This window comes from Aedes albopictus, chromosome 3, assembly GCF_035046485.1.
Source record: "Aedes albopictus strain Foshan chromosome 3, AalbF5, whole genome shotgun sequence".
NCBI classification, from domain to species: Eukaryota; Metazoa; Arthropoda; class Insecta; order Diptera; family Culicidae; genus Aedes; species Aedes albopictus.
In genome coordinates this window covers 353,926,306-353,952,159 of record NC_085138.1, presented here as the reverse complement: position 1 = coordinate 353,952,159, position 25,854 = coordinate 353,926,306, and the positions used below count along the sequence as shown (strand labels likewise).

At 39.5% G+C, this 25,854-nt stretch overlaps 2 protein-coding genes and 1 non-coding gene across 3 annotated transcripts; 1 reads left to right on the top strand and 2 right to left on the bottom strand.

Moving 5' to 3' along the window:
• Nucleotides 1-2,670: 2,670 nt before the first annotated feature.
• Nucleotides 2,671-2,811, bottom strand: LOC115268406 (U4 spliceosomal RNA). The gene has a single exon (XR_003898291.1). It is a non-coding gene; the product is annotated as a U4 spliceosomal RNA (small nuclear RNA).
• Nucleotides 2,812-15,419: 12,608 nt separating this feature from the next.
• Nucleotides 15,420-16,787, bottom strand: LOC109428955 (guanine nucleotide-binding protein subunit gamma-1). Its single transcript, XM_019704800.3, has one exon. It carries the CDS (start codon nucleotides 16,461-16,463, stop codon nucleotides 16,251-16,253), a length of 213 nt encoding a protein of 70 aa, XP_019560345.1. The 5' UTR covers nucleotides 16,464-16,787; the 3' UTR covers nucleotides 15,420-16,250.
• A 6,869-nt stretch (nucleotides 16,788-23,656) lies between these two features.
• LOC109428956 (T-complex protein 1 subunit theta) lies at nucleotides 23,657-25,854 on the top strand. Its single transcript, XM_029874928.2, has 2 exons — nucleotides 23,657-23,879; nucleotides 23,974-25,854. Exons 1-2 carry the CDS (start codon nucleotides 23,820-23,822, stop codon nucleotides 25,552-25,554), a joined length of 1,641 nt encoding a protein of 546 aa, XP_029730788.2. The 5' UTR covers nucleotides 23,657-23,819; the 3' UTR covers nucleotides 25,555-25,854.

Below are 25,854 nucleotides of genomic sequence, written 5' to 3'. Positions count from 1 at the left end.
TTTATTTACGAAAAACGAACTTATTCGGGTTAAACTGTAGCTAGATGTACGGTAACATGAACATGTACAAAGTTTCCACGTACCTGCGCAGGTTTTTGGTAGCGATGCGATATCTTGATGATCTCCTATACTTTCCAAGCCGCAGAGTTTCCGGCCGTTCCCGGTGACTTGCTCTGATGACGTGCGACGTTCTCGGTAGCGATGGCGGTTGTTGGCTTAGCCGCTGACGCTGCATTTACGGCGCGCAGCGACGCAGAGTGAGCTCGGGTAAGATGGCCGATTTACGGTGGCGGCTGGACAGAAAGCCTCAGATTTTTTCGCACAACTTCGCCTTGTGAGCTCTTTACCGCACGCGATGAAATAAAACGTCTTTATCCATATGAAACTTAACTTCACTAAACTGCCAGAATTTTGCCACTTGATTTTGCCAGAAAATAAATGATTATTATTACTTTGGCGTCAGAAAGTTTCATTACAAACGTCAAAACTGCGTTATCCAAACATACTCATATGACACTTAACTTTATTAAACTGAACCAAAAACAACGACTGATTGATTACTTTAAGAACTTCAAATTCAAAAATTACTTTTTTTTGAAAAACAAACTTTTTCGGGTTAAATGTAGCTATAGATTTACGGTAACGGGAATCGAAACACCAAGGGAAAGTAATCATGGCCTTGAACAAAATTTCCACGTAACTGCGCAGGTTTTTGATACGATGCGGTGTTTCGATGACCTTCGTAACCACTGAGTTCCCGGCCATGGCTTTGGCGACGTGCAACGATCTCGGTAGCGACGGCGGCAGTTGGCCTGGCCGCTGAAGCTGCTGTTGGGGCGCGCAGCGATGCAGAGTGAGCTCTGGTAAGATGGTCGATTTACGGTGCGGAGAAAGTGGTGGCTGAACATAAAGCCTCTGATTTTTTTCGCACGGTTTCGCCTTGTGAGCTCTGACCGAACTCAATGAAATAAAACTTCTTAAACCCTCGGGAAGGGTTCGTATGTGCGCAGCTTTATATACTTACTTAATTGCTGAGAGTGGTCGACAAAGCGACACATTCGCTTCCAAATTGCTGTCGCGTCGCTATCGTATTTTGGTGACATCGACGATGGAGTTCAACGTAGGGAATCCAGTTTTGGGACCACCGTGCATGAAACATAGACTGCAGGGATCTGTGTATAAAGACCGTCGTTTCCTCTTATGCAATACGAAGATTGTTTTATCTGAAACAAAAAAAAAACGAATTACTTGGAACACAGACAAACAGACGTAACCAGTATTGTTAGCGATCACGACACTACTTCACAAAACTAAACCAGAAACGAAGTGTGACTACTCTCAGAACTTCAAATTCAACAATTACATGTATTTACGAAAACACGAACTTATTCGGGTTGAAATGTAGCTAAATGTACGGTAAAATTGAACAAAACACCAAGGGAATCAATTTATGGCCATGAACAAAGTATCCACGAACCTGCGCAGGTTTTTGTAGCAGTGCGGTGCCTTGATGATCTCCTATGCTTTCCTATAGCCACGGAGTTCCCGGCCGTTGCTGGCAAAGATGACTTGCTCTTACGACATGCGATGTCCTCGGTAGCGATTGCGATAAAGTTGGCTTAGCTGCTGTTACAGCGCGCAGCGATGCAGAGTGAGCTCGGGTAGGATGTCCGATTTACGGTGCGACTCAACAGAAAACCTCTGATTTCTTCGCACGGCTTCGCCTTGTGGGCTCTGACCACACGCAATGAAATTAAACCTTTTAAACCCTTGATTAGGGATCGTTTGTGCGCAGATTCAAATACTTACTTATTCACAGTCTGTTCCACCTTTGGATGTAGAGTATCGGCGACCCAGCTCCACATTCGCTTCCGAATCGACGATGGAGTTTAACGTTGGAGATGCAGGTTTAAGACCACCGTGCATGAAGCATACATCGGATACATCTTAGCCTGTTTTATCTGAAAAAAATGAAACAAATTACTTAGAAAATGATCAACCTTTAGGCGTTCAAAAAGGAATTTCGAAACTTATTTTGCAACTCAAAAGTGAATTCACTATATTCACACGTTATATAAAAAACTTCATTTTAATTCAGGATATTAAGAACAAGTGGATAAGGAAGCTTACTTTCCTACCAATCAGAAGCGCCGAATGGATGTGCCCATGGGACTGGTAGCACATGATTTAACCACTTAACGCGTTGTAATACCTCGGTAGGACAGCCAGTGCATTGACCCACCCATGATTTTACAGAAATACGGGGGCTTTGCCAATGAAATCCTTTTCAAGTTCTATTAAAGATGCAACAAGATTATGAGAAAAAATATTTTAAACAACCTAACTTCGCTGGGGATGGCTGCGGGGATCTTCAGGGATTTCGGTAGAAATGTGCCTGTGCTAAAACATAATTTGTATGTTAAATTCAACTAAACGTGCCCAGCACGTTTAAAAAATATGAATTGATAAATGGCTAATGCACGGGACTAAAGATAAAGGCTTGAACAAACCAAGAATAGGGACCACTTCTGATTAATAACAGTAGGCCATATGAATAAAACGTGTGAAAGTTCTATACTCATCTCTGTGAAGATTCACAGAAATTTGCTTGCAAGCTTCACTATGTTTTAGTAAGTATAAGTCCTTATATAGTTATTCACAAGATTATGACCCCTTTCGGGGTTTTCAAAAATTGCCATAGCGGACGGTATTGCACGTCCCCAAGGCGGGGTATTGGTATTAGTTTTCAACTAGCAATAATCGCACCTCGGTTAAACCTCATTGGTTACGATATCGCCACTGCGCAAAGCTGACTTGACCGGACCTCTCTGGACCAAGGTCCCTCCGGTCGAACGTTATCCGTCAGCGATGGATATGAAACGGGTGCGATGCGGTTTGACCGCATGGTCCAGCGATTAAAAGGAACGCCGGACCTACGTCGATGAGAGTCAATGATACAGGTAAAACTAGTTTTCCTCCCTCCTACAGGCAAGGATTCCGGAAAAAGTGAAAAACGAGGGTTGGTGCGGTCAGTGATGCCTATGATAGGGAGCGATCGCGAAATAGGGAGGCTGACAATAAAACAGGAATCGCGAATAGTTTTGTGTTTGCAATCAAAGGAATAGATTTAAATCTCGAGTACGGTTTGCAAAATAACATAAAAGGGTGAAAACCAGTTTACAAGTTCAATCTCTCTAAAATAAAAGCTCTCATTTTTGAGTAGCGCCCATGCCGCACAGGGACTGTGTTGGAAACACACATTTTTTTAAATTGCTCGTACGCTCAAATTTTTGCAAAATATCAATATTTTTCGGTATTTGAAGGTGGTTTATAAACCCAGTGAGGTTGCCATGTCGAAATTATTGCAAAATACATGCTCATATGAGCGTACGAGCAATTTTAAAAAAATGTGTGTTTCCAACACAGTCATGTGCGGCATGGATGTTTACTAAAAATGTGCAGGCCGAACACATTTTTGAGCGTAGCCGTTTTTGCGTGATGACTCGCACATATGCCTTCCTTATCCTTATGCGGCCTGAAATCATGAGAGACATTTGAAAGGTTCTAGCCCACGACCATGAACTACGTAGATTCTAAGAGGGAGGGTGGTCTGGCCAAAGTTTACGTTCCATACAAATTTCGAAAACTTTGTATGGACAAAAATCTGCAGGGGGTTCTGATATGGCCAAAAATGAGTGTCACTCACAGATTAAACATAATCGCTACCTCAGAACATAATCCTTCTGAAGCAGTTTACCAGACGTGCACAATGGACTACCCGCTTTGCGCGCAGCCACAGTTGATCAGCAGGAGTAAATCAATTTAATTTTGTATGGCGAAATGCATCTAAACTTGAATTACTTGAAATACAAAGCTTTTCCCGAAAAAATATTTGGTAGGCTTAATAGTGGTCACCATTGTGCACAACCACTACCAAATATTTTTTCGAATAATGTGTTCCACTATGAAGAATTTGCCTTTAGATGGTATTCGCCATACAATGTTTTTGCGATTTACTTTTAGCGATTTTTCGCGCATAGAAGCTAGCGCCACATTGGTCGATGCGGAGAGTAGGAAAACAGCCGATGTAGTTAATTCATTGGGTTGTTTAGTGAATTGAATATTGCCTTTTTGTTTAGCCTAATCGAAAGAGCTCATTTTTCTGAGTATAACGCGATTTTATTGCAATCCAATTCCTTTGTCTTGATGGTTAAATAAACAAAACCGTTTTAATTTTCGTGTATAGAATGACAGTTCAATCGACAAAATGACAGTTCGCCCCGAACAAAAAAATCCCCATACAAACTTTAAATGCATTTCAAAAATAGTTCCCGTGCACAAAAAATTATGAAATTTTGGATTTCGACTAATTTTTGGGCGTAGACTTCGATTATACAAAAATCTGAATACCCCTAAAGAACCCAATTGGTGTGGCTCGAAAGGTTATAACCTTACGTATACGATAGAGAATGTGAAAATTGTTTCGCTATTTCGTTTATGTTCTATACCGCTTATTCGATTCGTAGCCAGATTCTATGCCTCTCCCAAAATTTGAGCTGATTTGGTTGAAAATTAAGACTGCACAAGCTTGAAGGGCTATGCGGGAATTACAAAGGGAGAACGGTACTGTTCATTCAATCGATCGTGATATTTCCCAAGTGTTTTATAGGATTAGTTGAACCATGTCGAGGTTCAAAGCATCAATAATGTATCTTCTTTTATTATTCATACGAATATTTGGGGGCTCCAGTTAGTCTAGTGGTTAAGGCTATGGATCGCCAATCCGGAGACGGCGGGTTCGATTCCCGTTCGTCGGGAAAATTCTCTCGACTCCCTGGGCATAATGACTCATTGTGCTTGCCTCACAATATACAAATTCATGCAATGGCAGCCAAAGAACATAGAACCATAAAAAAGAAGAAGAAGAACTTATTCGAATTCGTAACGAGATTCTATTACTCTTCTCAAAATTTAAGCTTATTTGGATGTAAATTGAGACTGCACTGCAGACCGTTGCATTGAGACTGAAATTGAAGGGCAAAGGGAATTACAGGATTAATTACTTGTTACTATGTATTGGAAAACAATGATGTTTATTAACTCGTAAACACCCGGGATGATCTTCTTTTGGTAGAAATGCATTATCTTCTTTGTTTTAAAACATTTTCCCATGGAGTGTTTTTTTATAGTCAAGAAATACATGGTACCCCTCCCCCTTTTTGCTGGTAGCCGAATATATGTTGCTTTAATGTATTTTTAATAAATTCTAGTGTTTAGTCTACCTGTTTTGCTCAAATTTCATCGTTTGGCTAATCATCAATAGTTTTGACTGATCCTTGACTCGCAATGTATCACTCTACCCATCATAGTCTGTTGAAATTTTCAACCGGGAGCTATTCCAAGGCCTCCAAAGTACTCCGAAGTTTGTGTCACAAATCCAACACTCTAACCAAAATAAATTTTATAACAAGATGAATGATCACAGAACATAGTCTACGGTACTCAAAAAGCCTCAAAGCACCCCTAGAAAATTCATGATACATGAATTGGGTGATCGAGGTCATCCAAACTACTCCGGAATTCATTTTCTTAAGATCTCCAGGATCTACCATCATTTGTGTTCACTCTGTTCAAGAAATTTAGTCACGTTGATGTTCATTAGACCTTGCAATGCTACGAGCAACTCGATATTGTGGTAGTTGAACATACCGTGAAATACAAATGGCCTCCAATACACTTAGAAGTTTGGGTTACGACATCTACAAACAGAGAAACAGATGTAACGCTTAGAACACCGCTAGATGCCGGTAGTGAGCAAACGTCAAACAGGAGCAAAAACGATGTCAGCGCCGCGGCTACCGGATATTTGAATCAACCGTTAAAAAGGCAATAGATGGGATGCAGCCCAGCTTCAGGCATTGTTGTCAACATCTCTTTTGTTATAACGGCCCCAAAATGTGTTGATCAAATAAAAATGGGCCCCTAATGTCTTTACTGTCACTCCGTGTTATTGATATAGACGTGTCAAAGGCGTGGTGGGATGCGAGTAAAGTGTGACGTCTGCTTCTCAGAGATCTACTGTATCATGCTTTAATTGTAAACAATATTCGTGGAATGTAGTCTATACTATGCAAACTATTCTGGAATTACGTTCTTCAAGGTCTACAGCCTCTTCTCTTGAAGTAAAGAGAAAACTCTATCGTCATAATTCTTTCACGATTGTGTCTGTTGCACCTTATATTACGAGTATCTCTATGTGTTGATAGTCGGGTATCCACTGGCATATAAACCGACCCCAATGTATTTTGAAATATGCGTCGCAACATGTGAATCTTTGAATATTTTTTTTTTGTAGCATATGCTCACGGAATATAATCTACGCTACTTTTAAAGCCTCAGAGTGCAATTCTAATAACTTAGCAACATTCACTTGGTGATCTAGGTCATCCAAACTATTCTGGAATTAAGACCTTCAAGCTCAACAAGATCTACTCCTGTGGAATTGAGAAAACGGCATAAAACTTTAAAAAATCGCCAAATTTTGAAAAATATTTCGATCATCTCGAAACTTTCACAGATTGCTTTGCGTGAATACCTACGTAACTGTGAAAAATAATACAATCACTACAAAGTTATTCAATTTTGTCTTTTAATATGGGACGCTCATGACATGGTATTTTTTCACACATTGACATAAAAAATCGTAATTTTTATTTTGGTTTCTGGAAGTACATCGAAAATGATGACTATTCATAACGTTAAATAACTCAAAAGTGACGAAAAGTCAAATGGGATTGTTATGCGAGTGGGGGCAGTTTATCGGTGTTAATCTTTCACGATTATTTCTGTTGTATCTCGTAATACTACGAGAATCTCTTTGTGTTGTTAAGCGTCCACTGGCATACAAAAGATCTTCATAGTATTTTGAAGTAAGGTTCGTAAAATATGTATATTGTAGTGACCTGACATGTTTTTTACTGTTTTTCTAAAGGGATTCCTACAGAAATTCCGCAACGGATACAACCAGAAAATCCATCACAAATTCATTCAAAAATTCCTTCAGGGACTTCTCAAGAAATTCTCAAGGGATGTTTCCAAGGCTTACCAAATTCGTCATGAAACTCCTTCAGAAATTCCTCAACTAATTCCTCCACAGATTCCTTCAGAACTTCTTCCCGTAACAGCTCCAAGAAATTCTCTAGAGATTCCTTTAGAACTCCTTAATGGATTCCCCCACGAAATTCTCCAAAAAATTTTCCAGGAATTCCATCAGTCATTCCTCAAAGAATTCCTTCAGGATATATTCCGGAAATTCTTCCAGCAAATACTCCAGGAGTTCCTCAGGAATTTCTCCAGGAATTACTCCATAAATTCTTCCATGGATTAGTACAACAATTCCTTTATAAATTGTTCCGGGAAATACTCCATGAATTCCTACAAGACATATTCCAGAAATACCTCCAAGAATAATTCCAGGAAATCATCCAGGACTAACTCAAGAGAATCCTACAGGAATTCCTCCACGAGTTCCGCGAAAAACTTTAGGAAGTCCTCCAGAAATTACTTCATGAATTCTATCAGGAAACACTCCGGAAATTTACGAAATAAGACCTTCAAGCTCTACTTCTCTCTCTGGGAACACTCCAGGGATTCCTCCAGAAGATTCTCTAGGAATTCCTCCATATTTGACTAATCCAGAAACACCTTCAGAAATTCCTCCACGAATACTCCTACAAATCCTAAAGAAATTTATCCAGAGTTTTCTAAAAAATCCTAAAGAATTCCCTACAAGAATTCCTCCAAGAAATATTGACTCCAGAAATCACTCCACAAATACCTCCAGGAATTCTCCAAGGAATCCCTCCATCAAGTTCTCCAGGATTTCTCCAGACATTGCTCTAGGGTACTTTTTTTTATCTGTATTAACGAGATTTTTAGCCCTAGGCTAGTTCATCTCGGGACCCACGCTTTACTTCCCTTCCGAAGGAAGAACTCACATTTTGTGAGTTTGTCGGGAGTGGGATTCGATCCCAGGTCCTTGGCGTGATAGTCAAGTGTTCTAACCATCACACCAGGTCCGCTCCACGCTAGGGTACTTAAGGAATTCCTTCTAGATTTACTTTAGGAATTACTCCATAAAGTCCTTAACCCTCCACTTCCCATGGTTGCTCTAGAGCACCATCGATTTTCGACGAACTCGAGACAAACGGAATCAGATGAATATGATGCAATAGTTTTCAGAATATGATTGTAATCCCATTAGGTAAACCCAACTCCAAACTACTTGTTTCAATAGTGGAACTATTGATAAACAATCAAAATACTATTGATTTACAACTTTTTACCCTTCTTACACCCCATAAGAAGGGTATAAATATCGCTCGAAAAACCGACTTTCGATCCGAGGCCCGCAGGGCCGAGTCTCATATACCAATGAACTCAGCTCGATGAACTGAGCAAATGTCTGTATGTGTGTGTGTGTGTGTGTATGTGTGTATGTGTGTATGTGTGTGTGAGTGTATGTGCGTTACAAAAAAAGTCACGCACGTTTCTCAGCCGTCTGTCAACCGATTTGAGTTCTCTTGGAAGCAAATGAAAGCTACTACATCCTAGTAGAACGCTATTGAATTTTTTTTCGATTGGACGTTTGATTACCGAGATATCTCTCGAAGAGTACTTATGAGTCATACATCTAAACTTTTTAAGATTTTTGACCTAGTGTATCTTAATAAATATTTCGGCCGTTTGTCAATTTGCGTTCTCTTGGCACCAAATGAAAGCTATAGCATCCTAGTAGATCGCCCACAAATTTTTTTTCGATTGGACATTTGGTTACTGAGATATCTTTCGAAGAGTACTTAGGATTTATACAACTAAACCTTTTGAGATTTTTTTACCAAGTGTATCATAATAAATATCTTAGCCGTCTCTCAACCGATTTCTGTTCTCCTAGCACCAAATAAAAGCTACAACATTCTAGTAGAACCCTATATACAATTTCATTAAATTGGACATTTGGTTACCGAGATATTTTTCAAAGAGTACTTCGGAGTAATACAGGATAACTTTTTGAGAGATTTTTGACCAAGGGTACCACAATAAATATCTCAGCCGTCTGTCAACCGATTTGGGTTCTCTAAGCACCAAATGAAAGCTACAATATCCTTGTAAAAGGCCCTGAAATTTTATTTCGATTCGACATTTGATTACTGAGATATCTTACAAAGCGTATTTCAATTGCATGAGTTTTTGACCAGTCTATGGGAAATTACTTTTCAATAAATAATGCTGACCTCATACAAAGTGTATACTAGCAGGTTATTGTTTTCAACAAAATTATAAATAACAAATTACAATTACTCAGGAATTCTATGAAAACTAACAATAGGGGGATTCACTTAACAGCGTAAACTGATTAAACTGATTAAACGTCGCGATCACCAAGGCAATCTTTGATTTTTTTTATCTGTATTAACGAGATTTTTAGCCCTAGGCTAGTTCATCTCGGGACCCACGCTTTACTTCCCTTCCGAAGGAAGAACTCATATTTTGTGAGTTTGTCGGGAGTGGGATTCGATCCAAGGTCCTTGGCGTGATAGTCACGTGTTTTAACCATCACACCAGATCCGCTCTTTGATTATTTCATTCGAAAAATCATGAAAAATTTCAAATAAGCAGAAAATCTAAGTCAAGCAGCAATTAAATCTGTTTAGTGAGTACCCCTAATATGTTAAATGAAAGCTTTGAATTTATATATTGTGGGAAAATGCAAGAACCGGACAGCCAAAATAACTAGCTAATGCCAAAACTGATTAACTTAGTAGATATATCGTTTTTGTCCTTTCTACACCATAACCATGAATACCAAGTACTTCGGAGCTAATTTAATCGACTGATTAAAAGATATTAGACAAAGTGTATCTCGCTGATTTTCTTATCCATTTGTTAATCGATTCAAGATCTTCGGGCAGTTAACAAAAAATACAATATTCCAGAATATGTAAGCTATTTTTTAAACATGCCATACAAGATTCTAGGAGGTGTCTGGCATTTCTGGTAGTTAAGACCATGGTCCATGATGCGATTTTGGAAACCAATCCACTAGATGCTAAATCCACAATATTTTCTAGAACTTTTGGTCAATTACACAAAAAAAATATGTTAAATACAAATAATACAACAATAATTTTAAGTGTAAGAAGGGTTCTGTTCACCATAGGTGGATTAAATCGGGTTTTTTTTTTGTTGATTTCGAAAAATTTGACCATTTTGCAATAACTTTTGTTCAAGTACTTTTTTTCGGAAACGCTTTCTTGGCATAGAAATAGTCGTTCAAAGTCGTGGGAAGGAAGGAATTAAGGAATTCGTACAGAAATTCCTCCACAAATTTCTTTAAAAATTGCTCCAGAGATTCCTGCAGGAACTCCTATTGGAATTGCTACGAGAATGCCTCCGAGGATTTCTCCAGAATTTCCTGAAAAAAAATTCTTCACAAAAACCTCCAGAAATTACTCCAAAAATTTCTCTAGCAATTCCTCTACAAATTATTTCCGGAACTACTCCAACAATTCCTCCGGGAATTCTTATACAGTTCCTTTATAATTTTATTTAGCAAATCCTTACTTCAGGATTTTTTTTTCATAGTGATTACGGCGGTAGCACACTGTGCTTATGTTCTAACACCGCACCCTTTCCCTACGTTTGCTTCTATGAGCCTCTATTTTTGTTTCAACACACAGCAGTACGTAGGCATATCGTGGCCCAAGTCGACACTGTTTTGGCCTGCGTTGAACAAAAATAGTTTTAATAAAAGTTTCCCCTTTTTTCTTTTTGTCAATTGTTTTTTTTGTAGTATGGTCCCTGTATTTAGTTAGGTTCTTGTCAATTTGTCAGTTATTCGAAGTAGATCTCCAATATGTACCGTCAAACGGGGTGACTTGCAACACTTTTAAGCTTCAACTAACAAAATTTGTTGATTACACTCAGTTTTAAAATTTAAACTTTTTGTAATAGTTTTAATAGCCGGCCCCTCTACAAAATAAAGTGAACAAGTTATAGATTGATTTATTTTTTCATGTTGAAAAAGCTAAATAAGGTCGTTTTTGATAACACGTCGTGCGGGGTGACTTGCAACACTCAATGTAAATCCCTTTTCTAACACGCAGATATTTATTTTTAGTTTCAAGCATATTTGGTAAGTCTTCTTGTTACTATTGTGATGTCGTTTGGGTTGACATTCATATTTTTGTATTTGTTTTTACATAGGAAACTGAATTGTGAATTTTTATATGGAAATATTGGGCTCAAAACACCAAGTTACTAATTGTTAATTTAACATAAGTTTTAATGTATTTTTCAGTTCTTATGATGATGCTTCAGACTGTTGCTGGTGAACTATTAGTTAAACTACAATATTTCGTTTTCCTGGACTTTGAATTGTTAATAAAATGAGTGTTGCAAGTCACCCACTAGGGCCCATATAGCCGAGGCGGTAAACGCACGGGTATTCAGCATGACTATGCTGAGGGTGACGGGTTCGATGCCCGGTCGGTCCAGGATCTTTTCGTAAAAAGGAAATTTCCTTGACTTCCTTGGGCATAAAGTATCTTCGTGCCTGCCACACGATATACGCATGCAAAATGGTCATTGGCAGAGGCAGCTCTCAGTTAACAACTGTGGAAGTGCTCATAGAACACTAAACTGAGATGCAGGCTTTGTCCCAATGAGGACGTTACGCCAAGAAGAAGAAGAAGAAGTCACCCCGTCTAGGTACCATATTTCAAAACATATGAATTTAACAAAGATATTGTAATGTTTTTATAAAGTAAAATGGAAATTTATATAGCTTATTATATAAAGAATCCGCATATGGAATATTATTTTTGGGGAATTATGATTATCATTCTTTTGCAGGCAACGATTTAGAGCTCACATTTTTGTTACTTTTTCATACTAATGTTACATTTATGAATATTTTGTTGAAACTATTTATATAAAAGTAAAAATCGTGGCTACTACTAAGATAGTATGTAAACTTTTTAGTTCAACTGAGTTTTGGTAGGTAAGCGTCCGTTTTTTATGTTTTTTTGATAGATATAGACAGAAGACATCAAGTGTTGCAAGTCACCCCGTTTGACGGTAGTCATTAAGTCAATTAAGTCATTCTGATCTGTTCTATCATAGCAGCTTTAGTCTTTGCTTTATTGAAGTGTAGTTTTATTGGAAATATGCTGAATATCGTTATTAAAAAGAGACGTCTGGAACTGTGTCCTGCTAGTTGTTCCGTCATGCACATACGTCATGTCTTAATAATGCCTAGGAGATTAACGAAAACACGTGTGTTCGGTCAGATGTCCATTGCGTAGAAAGTCAAGGAAAATAGGTCTCTTTATTGTCAGTTGTTATGTAAGCCTCGCTTGAAGCACTTCCCGTGAGAACCCTGTCATCTGTACACCAACTAATCCGTATCTTCGTACACAGCTAAATACTATACTGTCAACCGGCGAAAAGCCTATGGGTAAATATTAAAAAAAATAATAATAATGCTGTCTAGCGCGTTGTTTTCTTTCGGCCACTATTTTAGTCTAGTCCCAACTGCAAGCTTTTTTCCAATCTTATCGTCAATTGTCTTCTAGACCCCACGGAATTGATGAGTAGTGAGTTCAATGCAGAGATCCCCCCCCCCCCCCTCACACTCCCAAATAGTGGTAGGCCCCCGCTAAACCTGCAAACCAGACCCACCCCCAGCCAAAAGCTCTTGCAGATGTAGACAAACCGGTGCTGAACGTGGCAACATCAAATATGTGGACTGTACAACAATAGTAGTTTTAATGAAATGAATACTAAGAATTTAGGCCGACACTCGAAGTGACGAACTTTTCAGTGCTAGTTGAGTAAATACACGAAAGATGGGTAACAACAAATGTGCACAAACAGATGCATAACAATATGCATGTAAAAAAAGGCCGCACTATCCATGGTGAATTTAAAATAATGACAACGTAAATATAATGGAACAGACTCACCGAATTTAGCTCCAAAATGCCCCCTAGACGATGGTATTGTTCACTCTATGTAGCCACGCGTTGTACAAAATGAACCTGAAATGACAAGAAGACAGTGGGCCGCCAAACTCCACAAAATGGCGGCCCGGAAATTTTAGTATTCTGTTTATAGCATTGTTGAGCATCATAGAGAGCATAATTTACATTCATTTTTAAATATAGTTTCTTGTTACTATCAGAGTATATGTACGCACAAATCTCAATATGAGATTGAGAAAAGTTGGCGGTGAGCACATTAAAATTCCCTGAGCTTGAGACTCGCGATGTTGGTGCACATCACATTAGCATTGCGAGTCTCAATGAGACATCTCAATGAGACAAGCTCCAGATACAGTTAGTTATAAGCCGATATCGGTTTGATTCTTCACTATGATGAGATTACCGGATGATATCCAGCTGGGATTTGGTTGGAGTGTTCCGGGGGTGGAGGGGATTCGTTTAATATGTAATTTTTAAAATTTAACTTAAGAAATAGAGAGATTCAAGTTTTTTTTTCTACCTGCACCAGCGAACTTCTTGAGTGAACAGCATTCAACATCTAAAATTTAGATTCTAAATTGTTCATTCTCTAATGCGATTTTCTTATTACTCTGCCCTGTCTTAACTAGAAGATATAAGTAATGCAGAGACATCCCACATGAACTATTGCATTACATAATAAGGTTGGACCCTGCTGCAATCAATGTCGTTATGCTATCCACTCCTGAGTTTATAGTTGCTATAAAAATAATTTCGAAGAAGTGAAAAAGAATAGTACGAATCTACTTGTTAATAAAATGCTGCTACTATTACTATTATTACTACTCTACTACTACTAACTACTACTACTAATACTACTACCAAAAGTGCAATGAGTGATCGTTGGCTTCCCAGTCTTGTTAGTAGTTAGAGGGTTAGTATAGACTGGTAATAAGCCCTGTTGGTCCCCCCAGCACTGCGCGTAATCAACTGTTGTTAGATCATGCGACAGCGATTAAGCGTATGCTGAAGGCATGAGAAATCAAGCGTTTAAATTAAAGACAATAAAGCAATGGTATGATTATTCATACCATACCAATAGAATCCTATTTTAGATTAATTTTGTAAAGAAATGCTTTAATTCAAAACCTAGTTACTTTCAAATACTATTCCATTTACAATTTCACTAATTTTCGTTACTATATTTAATTTAGCTAATCTATAATTATAAAAGACTAAAATTGAAATTATTTAAACACATTTTCACTATATGACGACGCTTGATAAGCCATCGTCAAACCCATCACTCTTGGACAGGGAGAAATCCTTACTTCAGGAATTACAACAAAAATTTATCTCGGGATTGCTCCGAGAACTCCACCGGGGATTTTTCGGATTTTTTCAAGTAAATTCTCCAAGAAATCCTCCAGAAACGCCTACAGGAATCCGTCCTGGAATTCGTTCAGGAATTCCTCCATAAAATTCTTCAATAATTCCTCTAAGACTTTCGTCAACAATTCCTCAAAGAATCCTTCAAAGTGTTCTTCCAAGAATTTCTGCCAATAATTCCTCAAAAATTCTTCCAGAAATTCTGCCAAAAATTCCTACAAGAATCTCTCTAGGAATTCCTTCAAGAATTACAACAGGATTAATTTTGCAGATATTCCTCTAAAACTTCTGCCAAAAATTACTCGAACAACTTCTCTGGGCACTTCTCCAAGAAGTCCTCCACGACTTCTCCAAGCATTACCCCAGAATTTCCTCCAAGAATTTTACCAGAAATTGCTCCAAGAAATCCTCTAGTAATGTTTCCAAGATTCTCTTTAAGAATTTCTCCAGAAACCTGCAGGGAATCCTTCAGAAATTCTTCCAAAAATTACTCCAGGAATACCTCCGAGATTTCTTTTAGGCATTTCTCCAGAAATTTGTCAAGAATTTTTTCAAGGAAATCCTACAGAAATTACTTTAGAAGTTCCTCCAGGAACATTTTCTGGAGGTTCTCGAAGAACTTCGTCAGGAATTTAAAGATTTTTACAAGAATTTCTCCAGAAACCCAAGAGTTTCCCCAAGTATTGCTCCAGGAAATACTCCAAAAATCTTTCAGGATTTTTTCCAAGAATTTCTCCAAATATTTCTTCAAGACTTCTGCTAAGGCATCTTACAGAAATCCCCTCGAAATTCGTCCAAGACTACTTCCGCGAAAAAAATACACGGTAATGAATATTATTGGGTACCGGATTGGACGAACTAAATTCAATGGTTTTATTAGTTGATCTATGGTTAGTCTATAAGTTAGTCTATGGTAAAACATGTAAAGACTCTGACCAAATATTATCACCCTCCCTATATCTATGAGACGGACATTTCGGATCAAATGACAACTCCTACACCGATTCCTTTTTCGTTACACAGTACATAAATATTTTACGGTTTATTTATCCGACGCGAGCATTAGACGTGTGCTGCTGCAAAATTCCTTGTCCACAAACCTTTCAAAACTCTTTGCTTAGGTACCTGCCAACGTCTAGGAAAATGCTACAAATGCAACGCACCGGATGATATTACCAGATTCGGTTAGTAACATTTAATAAATAGTATATTGTTTCTGATTCCATCCTCTTTTTCTCTAGTAGTAGTAGCAATAGTAGGTAAAGTTGGCAATTTCCTTCAGTTTCGTGTTATTATTTATGCTTTTCTTAGAGAAGCTGATAAATTCTACTTTATTTCAATGGGTCGATTTGCTCTCTAACGTTCGATATTGTTTTGTAATGCCGATAGGATGAGAATGCGAGAGACAGAGATGCCTCTTCCAAATGATTTCAACCTGCTTTATTGCTGCCTACAAGCTAATTTCCTGTTTTCAATTTCCAGTGTGATTTCAAAACGCCCTCCCCTTTTCTATAGCATGACATCAAGCGATCTCTATCTATACGTGAAGGGAACACATCGCCACCGTGAGCCTGTGTTCCCTCATTGCATTTTCCGCTAAAACATCTATATATAGATTACACACAAGTAAACAAAAGAGTGACGGCGACGACGACGACGATTGGTGACGTCACTTTCCCACCCCTCCCATATTCAGAAAATTTCTCACCATTATTCGGCTGATCATCGAACTGGGCCGCTGGCAATTTCGAGATTCTTCCTCCTAGCTTCAACTGAGGGGGCAGGATGTCGCGCCGCACTCCTCTTTCGCCTTTTCCCCTCCGCGTCGTCACACCCACCTTACAGAATCTGGCAGGAGCTCTTCTCCCGGAAGGGGTTCACCTTCTGGCTGGAGAAGCCCACCAGCAGGCAATCTTCGGCTTCGTGCTCCGTCACGTACTTGACGATGTCGGCCACGGCTTGCGTGACCGGAACCCGCTGGATCGCGGCCTCCCGCCTCAACTGCTCGGTGATGGCCCGCTGCTGTTGAAGGTTCGAAGCCATGATGTCCATTACGGCCGTCTCGGATAGCCCTATGTTGGAAGGATTTCTCGGTGACCTCTACTAGCTCAAGCACAAACACCACTCCACTCTGGTCGATTCCGCTGGCTCACTTTTCCGAACGATTGTACAACCGAATCTTGATCGATTCCAGTAACTTTTTGCAATTATTCGATAAAATGCACTGTACGAAGTAAATATATCCAAATTTGAACACTTTTGCTTGCTAATTTATACGGCAAAATTGCGAAAATTGTAACCGAACTGTAACAAATGGCGATCGAAAAAGATTGGATTACGCGGATGAAAAGTTTGTTCTGACTCTCTGACGGATGGAAAAACAAGATGGATGGAAAATATCGTTTTCAGGAAATGGGGTGTGCAAATATTACGATACAAATTCGATTGAAGCTGGAGTGAAGTACTAGAGCACACTGGTATAATGATATGATTAAAATTTTATATATTGTCTATCCGGTTGGAATCAAGACCGACATTCAATCAAAAATTGTCATTTTCTTGGTCCACAAGTGTCGCAACTGTTTCGCATCTAGTGCGCTGTGTTACTGACAACAACGGGAAGGATGCGCACTACTTTTGACATGATTATAAAACGTCGCGAGTTGGGTCGCGTCGCGACTTGATTGTGCGAAGTCCGGTTTGGTGGCGGCCCGACAATACTAGAGCACTGCACTGTTGTTATTTTGTATGGGATTTTGACGTTTCTTGTCCTTGTTGTTTACTGAATTTTTGTAAAAGTGAAAATGAAAGAGAGAATTTAAATGGGGCATGTTCGTGCAGTACTTGATTTGTAGTAATGAGCTGAGTTTTAGTATGGTGAGAAGGTCAATTCTCCGTTTCTGCAATGAAATGGTGCAAAAAGCGTGGGGAATATCACAAACGAAGATAAATTCGTCTGTGGGAATATGATTCCTTGCAAAATTTAATGCTGTTTGACGAAAACTTTGGATAACTATGTTGTTTATGTTGTTTATGTTGAAGAAAACAACAACACTGTCGCCTAAAGTTTTGCTCAAACAGCATCAAATTAGGCAAGGAATCATGTGATACTAGGGTAACCAATATAATTTGGACCCCCATATATTTTGGACCCCCTGAGTCGTATTATCACAAATTTCACAGATTTAATGAAGAGATGGCGAAAATTTTTAGAATCATTCGCTAAATTAGATTCCTCTGCACGGGCAGCAATCATTTCCGCAGTGGAAATGGCATTATTTGCCTTGAAATTCGTTTTTGTCAATCTCGTCATCCGTGTCAGTGTCGTACCATGTTTACAAAAAGAGATTGCGGTGCTGAGGAAACTTGTAGATGTAAACAAAACCGTTTATCATTCCAGCACATAAAATTCGCAAAGTTCGTCTAATCAGCCTTTGTCAATGGAGTAATTAGGATGTGATCCAGCATATTCAAGTGGCAGATTGGCAGAAAATAGTTTCTAAAGGGTTTAAACACCGGGTGTCCAAAATACATACTTAAGAGGGTCAAAATATATTGGGGTGTCCAAAACAGTGAAAACTGGTGCTTCAAAAATAAGGTATTTTCGTCAAATTTTCAGCCAGAAATGACCTTGTGGGTATTTTTAACGGACAGTGAACCCAACTAACAATCACTCATTTAACAGGCACCATTATGACGAATTAATTCAGCATGATGTTGAATAACCTTTGAATTATTTTCACGTAAAACCTATGTTCGGGTTTTGTTCACACAAATTTGGAGAAGTTATAAAGCATCATGTTGTACATCAACTTATTTTTTTGTTTTTCAAAGCATTTTACAAATGTACAAGAAAGTTGTTATTAAGCTTTGGCAAAAATGACTGAAAATAAATAAAAAGCAAAAATGTTGAACTCTCACGAGAGTAATTATTGCTCTCATGTTGAGAACACCTATTATGAAATAATAATTACATATAAAATTACCTAAATCCGGATTTGAAATCGAGACCTGTTGATTGCCAGCCGCGTGCCTTCCTATCTGCGCCATCCTAGAGATGGTGAGATGCAGCACCCAAAGCAAAACATAATCTTCCCATGACTCAATAATGATCACTCCTGAACTTGTGTTCAGCAGAGGTGAATTAGCATAGCACGTGGTAATCAACTGAACAACGCCTTATACTTCAACCGCTGTTCAACTCAAAACACGTGTTTGCCATTCTGATTTCGCTGTCAGTATTTTTATCGCACGGTGAGAAAACTTGTATCGAATGCGGCTAAAAATGTTTGGTCCTTATTGAAGATATTGTTTCCAGACCTAGGGGCAAGACACTGTGCAAACGAGAGTAACTCTGAGAAATTCTGAGTAACTCTTTTCATCAATGATCGACGAAATTCGTTAAAAAACACCCCTAAAACTGCAAGAAAAGCGAGATATCGGGCAATATTGTTTTGATTTTGCGATAAATCAGGCAACACTAAAGCAAAAACGGGAGCAATCCAGAGAATTTCTGAGTAACTCTGTGAAGGAAAATGCACTCTCCAGCACAGTGTCTTGCCCCAAGTTCCAGACGAACTAATTGCGATATGAAAATGTTTTTATTTTTATTAATAAATATCGATCTTTAAAAATGTATGACAATATGTGGTGCGGTATGGTCTTGGACATGGTGCATTCACAGCATCTGTTCAGTGTATCTACTCATGCTCAGTCGAAGATCCGTTAAGAAATTTTATTATTTATGCTTTTGTCATGGAATCTTGATATTATGTTCAATAAATAGTGCATAAGGATGTTTAGGGATATTTGAAATATGTCGATTTCTGAATGCTGTTTGGTTATCTAGGTGACTGTGGGAACAATATTCAGTTAACACGATAGCACTGAAATGCCAAATGCATCGATCCAAGCGTCTCGTACAATCGAACTGCTGCGGAAGATAAAAAAATATAATAATCAAGGTACAAGATATCTTGTTACAGACTAATAATAAATGAATTCCTAATTTTTACGTTGATTACGTCTCTTGGCACTCAATGTTAAACTACATAATTCTAATCTGTTTTATTTTATGTGATTCGTTTAAAATTTTGGTTCATTGATAGCTTGGTTGTCTAAACAGTTTTAGCCATGATTTATCCCATAATCCGAACAAAGTTCCGAGTCAAACTATGACGGGCTGAAGGCGTTTATTTGACAAGTGGAAAGCACATTGTTCAGGAGCATATGCTTATCGATACATCAGCTTAATAAGATGCAGACAAATGTTTTGTTAAACTATTTTGTTAAGGAATCAATGGTTGTCGAATAAATTTCTTGTTAAACTTTTGAAAAGTATTTTAATTTATCATTGTTGATACCGATGAGAAAAGTCGAACATTGACAATTTTCTCAATTGAAAAATCATTTAAACAGTAATGTGTAGAGCATAATTTTAGTTCAGCTATCATTACCATTATTAAGCAACAATTCAGCAAGCTTGTTTGTTTGTGACTTGCAATTGTTAGTTGGGGAGGCTTTAACGATCATACGAGCATCATCATAATGTGTAACATCCTTTGAATATGTATGTTTTTGACCTAAATAGGAGGCAATCAGTGAAGTACTAGATTGAAAGTAGTGAGCTGGATTTTTGTATGGTGAGATGATCAATAGGGCAGATCGATGAAGTACTAGATTTGAAGTAATGAGCTGAATTTGAGTATGGTGAGAAGGTCAATTCTCCGTTTCTGCAATGAAATGGTGCAAAAAGCGTGGGTATTATGATTCCTTGCCTAATTTGATGCTGTTTGAGCAAAACTTTAGGCAACAGTGTTGTTGTTTTCTCAATTTCTTGCAACATAAACAAAATAGTTATCCAAAGTTTTGCTCAAACAGCATCAAATTAGGCAAGGAATCATAATACCCACGCATTTTGTACCATTTCATAGCAGAAACAGAGAACTGACCTTCTCACCATACTCAAATTCAGCTCATTACTACAAATCTAGTACTACATCGAACGTGCCCCATTCTCCATTTCTGCAATGAAATGGTGCAAACAGCGTGGGTTATATGATTTCTTGCCTAATTTGATCCTGTTTGAGCAAAACTTTGGATAACTATGTTGTTCATGTTGCAAGAAACTGAGAAAACTACAACACTGTTGCTCAAATTTTGCTCAAACAGCATAAACTTAGGCAAGAAATCATAATACCCACGCTTTTTGCACTATTTCATTGCAGAAACGGAGAATAATACAGATCGGTGAAGCACTAGAAGCATTAGATTTGTAGTAATGAGATGAAGTTTAGTATGGTGAGAAGGTCAATTCTTTGTTTCTGCAATGAAATGGTGCAAAAAGCGTGGGTATTATGATTCCTTGTCTGATTTGATGCTGTTTGAGCAAAAGTTTGGGTAACTGTGTTGTTGATGTTTCAAGAAATAACTAATACAACAACACAGTTACCCAAACTTTTGCTCAAATAGCATCAAATTAGTCAAGAAATCATATAACCCATGCTGTTTGTACCATTTCATTACAGAAATGGAGAACTGATCAGCTCACCATACAAAAATCCAGCTCACTACTTTCAATCTAGTACTTCACTGATTGCTTCCTATGGGGCACGTTCGGTGTAGTACTAGATTTGTAGTAATGAGCTGAATTTTAGTATGGTGAGAAGGTCAATTCTCCGTTTCTTCAAAGAAATGGTGCAAAAAGCGTGGGTATTATGATTCCTTGCCTAATTTGATGCTGTTTGAGCAAAACTTTGGATAACTATGTTGTTTTTGTTGCAAGAAATTGAGAAAACAACAACACTGTTGCCCAAAGTTTTGCTCAAACAGCATCAAATTAGGCAAGGAATCATAATACCCACGCTTTTTGCACCATTTCATTGCAGAAACGGAGAATTGACCTTCTCACCATACTAAAATTCAGCTCATTACTACAAAACTAGTACTTCACCGATCTGTCCTATTGACCTTCTCATCATACAAAAATTCAGCTCATTACTACAAATCTAGTACTACACCGAACGAGTCCCATTCAGCTCATTACTACAAATTTAGTACTACAGTCGGAACCCGCTCGTTGAGCCACAACCTCCACCCAACCAACGAATTCGATTCGCTAGTTGGGTGAAGTGACAGCAGCACAAGGGGCGTGCGCATTGTTTTTTTTAATCATGTTTAGGTTGGAAGCAAAAGGTAATTTTTTTTAATTTGTTTCACATTTAGAGCAAAACTGATACGTTTTGCAAGATACATATATGGCCAATGCGAGAAATAATTATTTTCACCCATTTTTAGTCGGTGAAGTGAAAATATAGATGTTTATTAAACCACCCGGACCAAAAGCATGCACAAAACGCTTTCAATGATCGACAAAATAAAGATTGCCGATGTTTTGCATTTGTTTCGAAGTAATAGGGCACGTTCGGTGTAGTACTAGATTTGTAGTAATGAGCTGAATTTTTGTATGGTGAGAAGGTCAATTCTCCGTTTCTGCAATGAAATGGTAGAAAAAGCGTGGGTATTATGATTCCTTGTCTAAATTGATGCTGTTTGAGCAAAACTTTGGATAACTATGTTGTTTATGTTGCAAGAAATGGAGAAAACAACAACACTGTTACCCAAAGTTTTGCTCAAACAGCATCAAATTAGGCAAGGAATCATAATACCCACGCTTTTTGCACCATTTTATTGTAGAAACGGAGAATTGATCTTCTCACCATACTAAAATTCAGCTCATTACTACAAATCTAGTACTTCACCGATCTGTCCTATTGTACATATTCTTTTTTTTTTAAGAAATATGAAATAGAAATTCTTTTCGATTATCAGTTAAGAATCCAAAAACTCATTAGCTCGCCCCTCGGAATTACAGATTGGTTGTCATTTTCAGTTTGACATTGAATTATGACATCCAGGTACTTTTTAGTTGGCTGACAGCTCAACTAACGGGGCCCCAACTATAAAGTCACCCAACTATTAAGCCCCCAACCAGCGGGTCATGACTGTACACCGAACGTGTCCCATTGCTTTTACTGCTCCAACAAAAAGCTGCTTTCAATAGGACAGATCGGTGAAGTACTAGATTTGTAGTAATGAGCTGAATTTTAGTATGGTGAGAAGGTCAATTCTCCGTTTCTGCAATGAAGTGGTGCAAAAAGCGTGGGTATTATGATTCCTTGCCTAATTTGATGCTGTTTGAGCAAAACTTTGGGCAACAATGTTGTTGTTTTCTCCATTTCTTGCAACATAAACAACATAGTTATCCATGCTCAAACAGCATCAAATTAGGCAAGGAATCATAATACCCTCGCTTTTTGCACCTTTCATTGCAGAAACGGAGAATTGACCTTCTCACCATACTAAAATTCAGCTCATTACTACAAATCTAGTACTACACCGAACGTGCCCCATTTTTGGTGTAGTTGCGCTGAAATAATTGATTGATTGATTTGCCTTTATTTAAGAGACTTTCATGCCTGGTTTACACTGTTCATGTGAAATGAGCATCTGACTTGCTAACTTCTCAAACATGTTCAATCCAATGGAATGATGTGTTTAGACTGAGCAAATAACTTGAATGTCCACTTTCATGCTCTTGAATGCATCTCACCTTAAGCAAGTGTTTACATTGTTCAGCTCGTGCCGCGCGTGAGCAAACTGAATTGAATTCATCTCGCTTGAAAGAGGACTTGAAATCAACTCACATGAATCGGGGGTTTAGACGGGGCAAGTGAGATGATTCCGTTTGACTTGAATGAAATAGTTCAACATGTTCAACTTTCGTTCAAGTCAAGTCAGTTGCTCAAGTGAGATGAATGGTGGTGTTTACACGTTCAATTCGCATTCAATTAGGCATTTTCAACTGACTGGAATCAAGTCACTTGCACCGTCTAAACCAGGCTTTAGCCCTTGGCTGGTTCGTCTCGCGTGCGCCGAAGAAAGATTTCCACCCCCCAACAAAATTCAATCTTTCTATCTTTCACGCTTTGGCAAGAAATCCTCGAAGAAATCATTGCTTTAATGTGCTCAGCGTTTCACTTTTTTGGCCTCTTGTTTGTGAAACATTGTCCCTACAGTGCAATCTAGTACATCTTCTGGAACGTTCTCAGGTTTTATTGTCCGCTCCCCCGTCGGCTCGATGTGACAACAAAACGGCAAAAACGAAAACTTCCCACCTTGCCGATTTCACTCACACCATCACACAAATCTGTCAAAGCGGGGGTGTTTTTCGTGTTTTTTCTCCGTTTTCCTCTGTGTGCTGTGCAGAACAACAGCAGTGCTTGCACGAGAAAGACCCGTTTTCGGCTCGGTGCACCAGTGATCAGAAAAACGAGTTTGAGGTTGTGTTTCAGCAGCTACACTGCGGTGTCTCTTGTGTCTTGAATCAAGAAAAATCTGTGAACGAAAATGGCTCTCCACGTCCCGAAAGCACCCGGTTTCGCTTCCATGCTCAAGGAAGGCGCTCGCGTAAGTGGAAACTGTCGAGTCTGGGGTTGGGTGGAATCGGATTTCCGATTTCCGCGAGGTGATGACTCACGTGAGAAATTTTCATTCTTTTTAGGCTTATTCCGGGCTAGAGGAGGCAGTGTACCGTAACATCAACGCCTGCAAGGAATTTGCCAGTTCGGTGCGCTCGGCTTACGGTCCGAATGGAATGAACAAGATGATCATCAACCACATCGAGAAGCAGTTTGTCACTTCCGATGCGGGTACGATTATGCGCGAGCTGGATGTGGAACATCCGGCGGCCAAGTTGATGATTCAAGCGAGCCAGATGCAGGAGGCGGAGGTCGGCGATGGCACAAACTTTGTGGTGGTTCTGTGTGGAGCGTTGTTGGAGGTGGCCGAGGAGCTGCTGCGGCTGGGAGTAACCACCAGTGATATTACCGAGGGGTACGAGAAGGCGCTGGACAAGGCACTGGAGATTCTGCCGAAGCTGGTGTGTCACGAAGTGAAGGATTATCGCAATCAGGAACTGGTCAAGGAAGCGATCAAAGCCTCGATCATGTCCAAGCAGCTGGGAAATGAGGAATTCATCTCGGAACTGATCACGAAGGCTTGTGTGTCGATCCTGCCGGAGAAGACCACGTTCAATGTGGACAACATCCGGGTGTGCAAGATTCTTGGCAGTGGACTGCACACGTCCGAAGTAATTCATGGCATGGTATTCAAGAGGTTCGTCGAGGGAGAAATCTCATCGGCCAAGGATGCCAAGATTGCTTTGTTCTCCTGCCCGGTGGATATCATTCAGACGGAAACCAAGGGAACCGTGTTGATCAAGAGCGCCGATGAGCTAAAGAGTTTCAGCAAGGGAGAGGAAAACTTGTTGGAGTCACAGATCAAGGCCATTGCCGACACCGGAGCAAAGGTGGTTGTTGCCGGGGGAAAGTTCGGCGACATGGCGTTGCACTATATGAACAAGTACGGTTTGATGGCAGTTCGTTTGAACTCCAAATTCGACCTCCGTCGATTGAGCAAGGCCGTCAATGGAACTGTCCTGCCCCGTTTGACCCCTCCCAGTGCGGAGGAACTTGGCTACTGCGACAACGTGTTCGTTAACGAACTCGGAGACACCTCGGTTTGCATCTTCCGGTCGGAGGGATCAGACAGCCGTATTGCTACCATCGTTATCCGAGGCTCCACCGATAACTACATGGACGATATCGAACGCGCCATCGACGACGGAGTCAACACGTTCAAGGGTCTTACCCGTGATGGGCGCTTCCTGCCGGGAGCTGGAGCCGTTGAAATCGAATTGGCCCGCCAATTGGCAGAATACGCCGACACCCTCCCCGGCCTCGATCAATACGCCGTCCGAAAGTTCGCCGTCGCCCTGGAAGCATTCCCCAAAGCCCTCGCAGAAAACAGCGGCATCAACGCAACGGAAATCGTGAACAAGCTCTACCTGGCCCACAAGGAAGGCAAGCTGAACGAAGGATTCGACATCGATGCCGAGCAACCGGCCACAGTCGATGTGACCAGCACGAAAATCTACGACCTGTTCCAGACCAAGTACTGGGGCCTGAAATACGCCGTCGGAGCTGCCTGCACGATCCTCAAGGTGGACCAGATCATCATGGCGAAACGGGCCGGTGGACCAAAACCGCGAGCCGGCGCGGCCAATAGCGACGACGAATCGTAAGATGCTTCCTCGTTTGGCCCTTCTTCTTATCATATTCTCTATAAACTTTAATTATTACCTATATAACTTCATTAACCGCCCCTTTAACAGTGTTGTGTGAGCATCAAGAACAACCACCACCACATCTCATCGTAAGTTTGCGCATTTTTAGAAGTAGCTTGGAAACTTACCCACTTTTCTGGTCGTACACCTTTGCTGGTTTTGTAAGCTTTTTTGCTGTTGCGGCTGGCAACCATTAAGTCGTAGGTACACATAATACACATTTCGTTCCCGGAGGATGAAAACCATCACTTGATACTA

Bases quoted from the DNA above. Each gene is read 5' to 3' on its own strand.
- LOC109428955 (XM_019704800.3), bottom strand. From the start codon at position 16,463: ATGGACATCATGGCTTCGAACCTTCAACAGCAGCGGGCCATCACCGAG.
- LOC109428956 (XM_029874928.2), top strand. From the start codon at position 23,820: ATGGCTCTCCACGTCCCGAAAGCACCCGGTTTCGCTTCCATGCTCAAG. The intron at 23,880-23,973 runs GTAAGTGGAAAC...CATTCTTTTTAG, and splicing joins TGCTCAAGGAAGGCGCTCGC to GCTTATTCCGGGCTAGAGGA.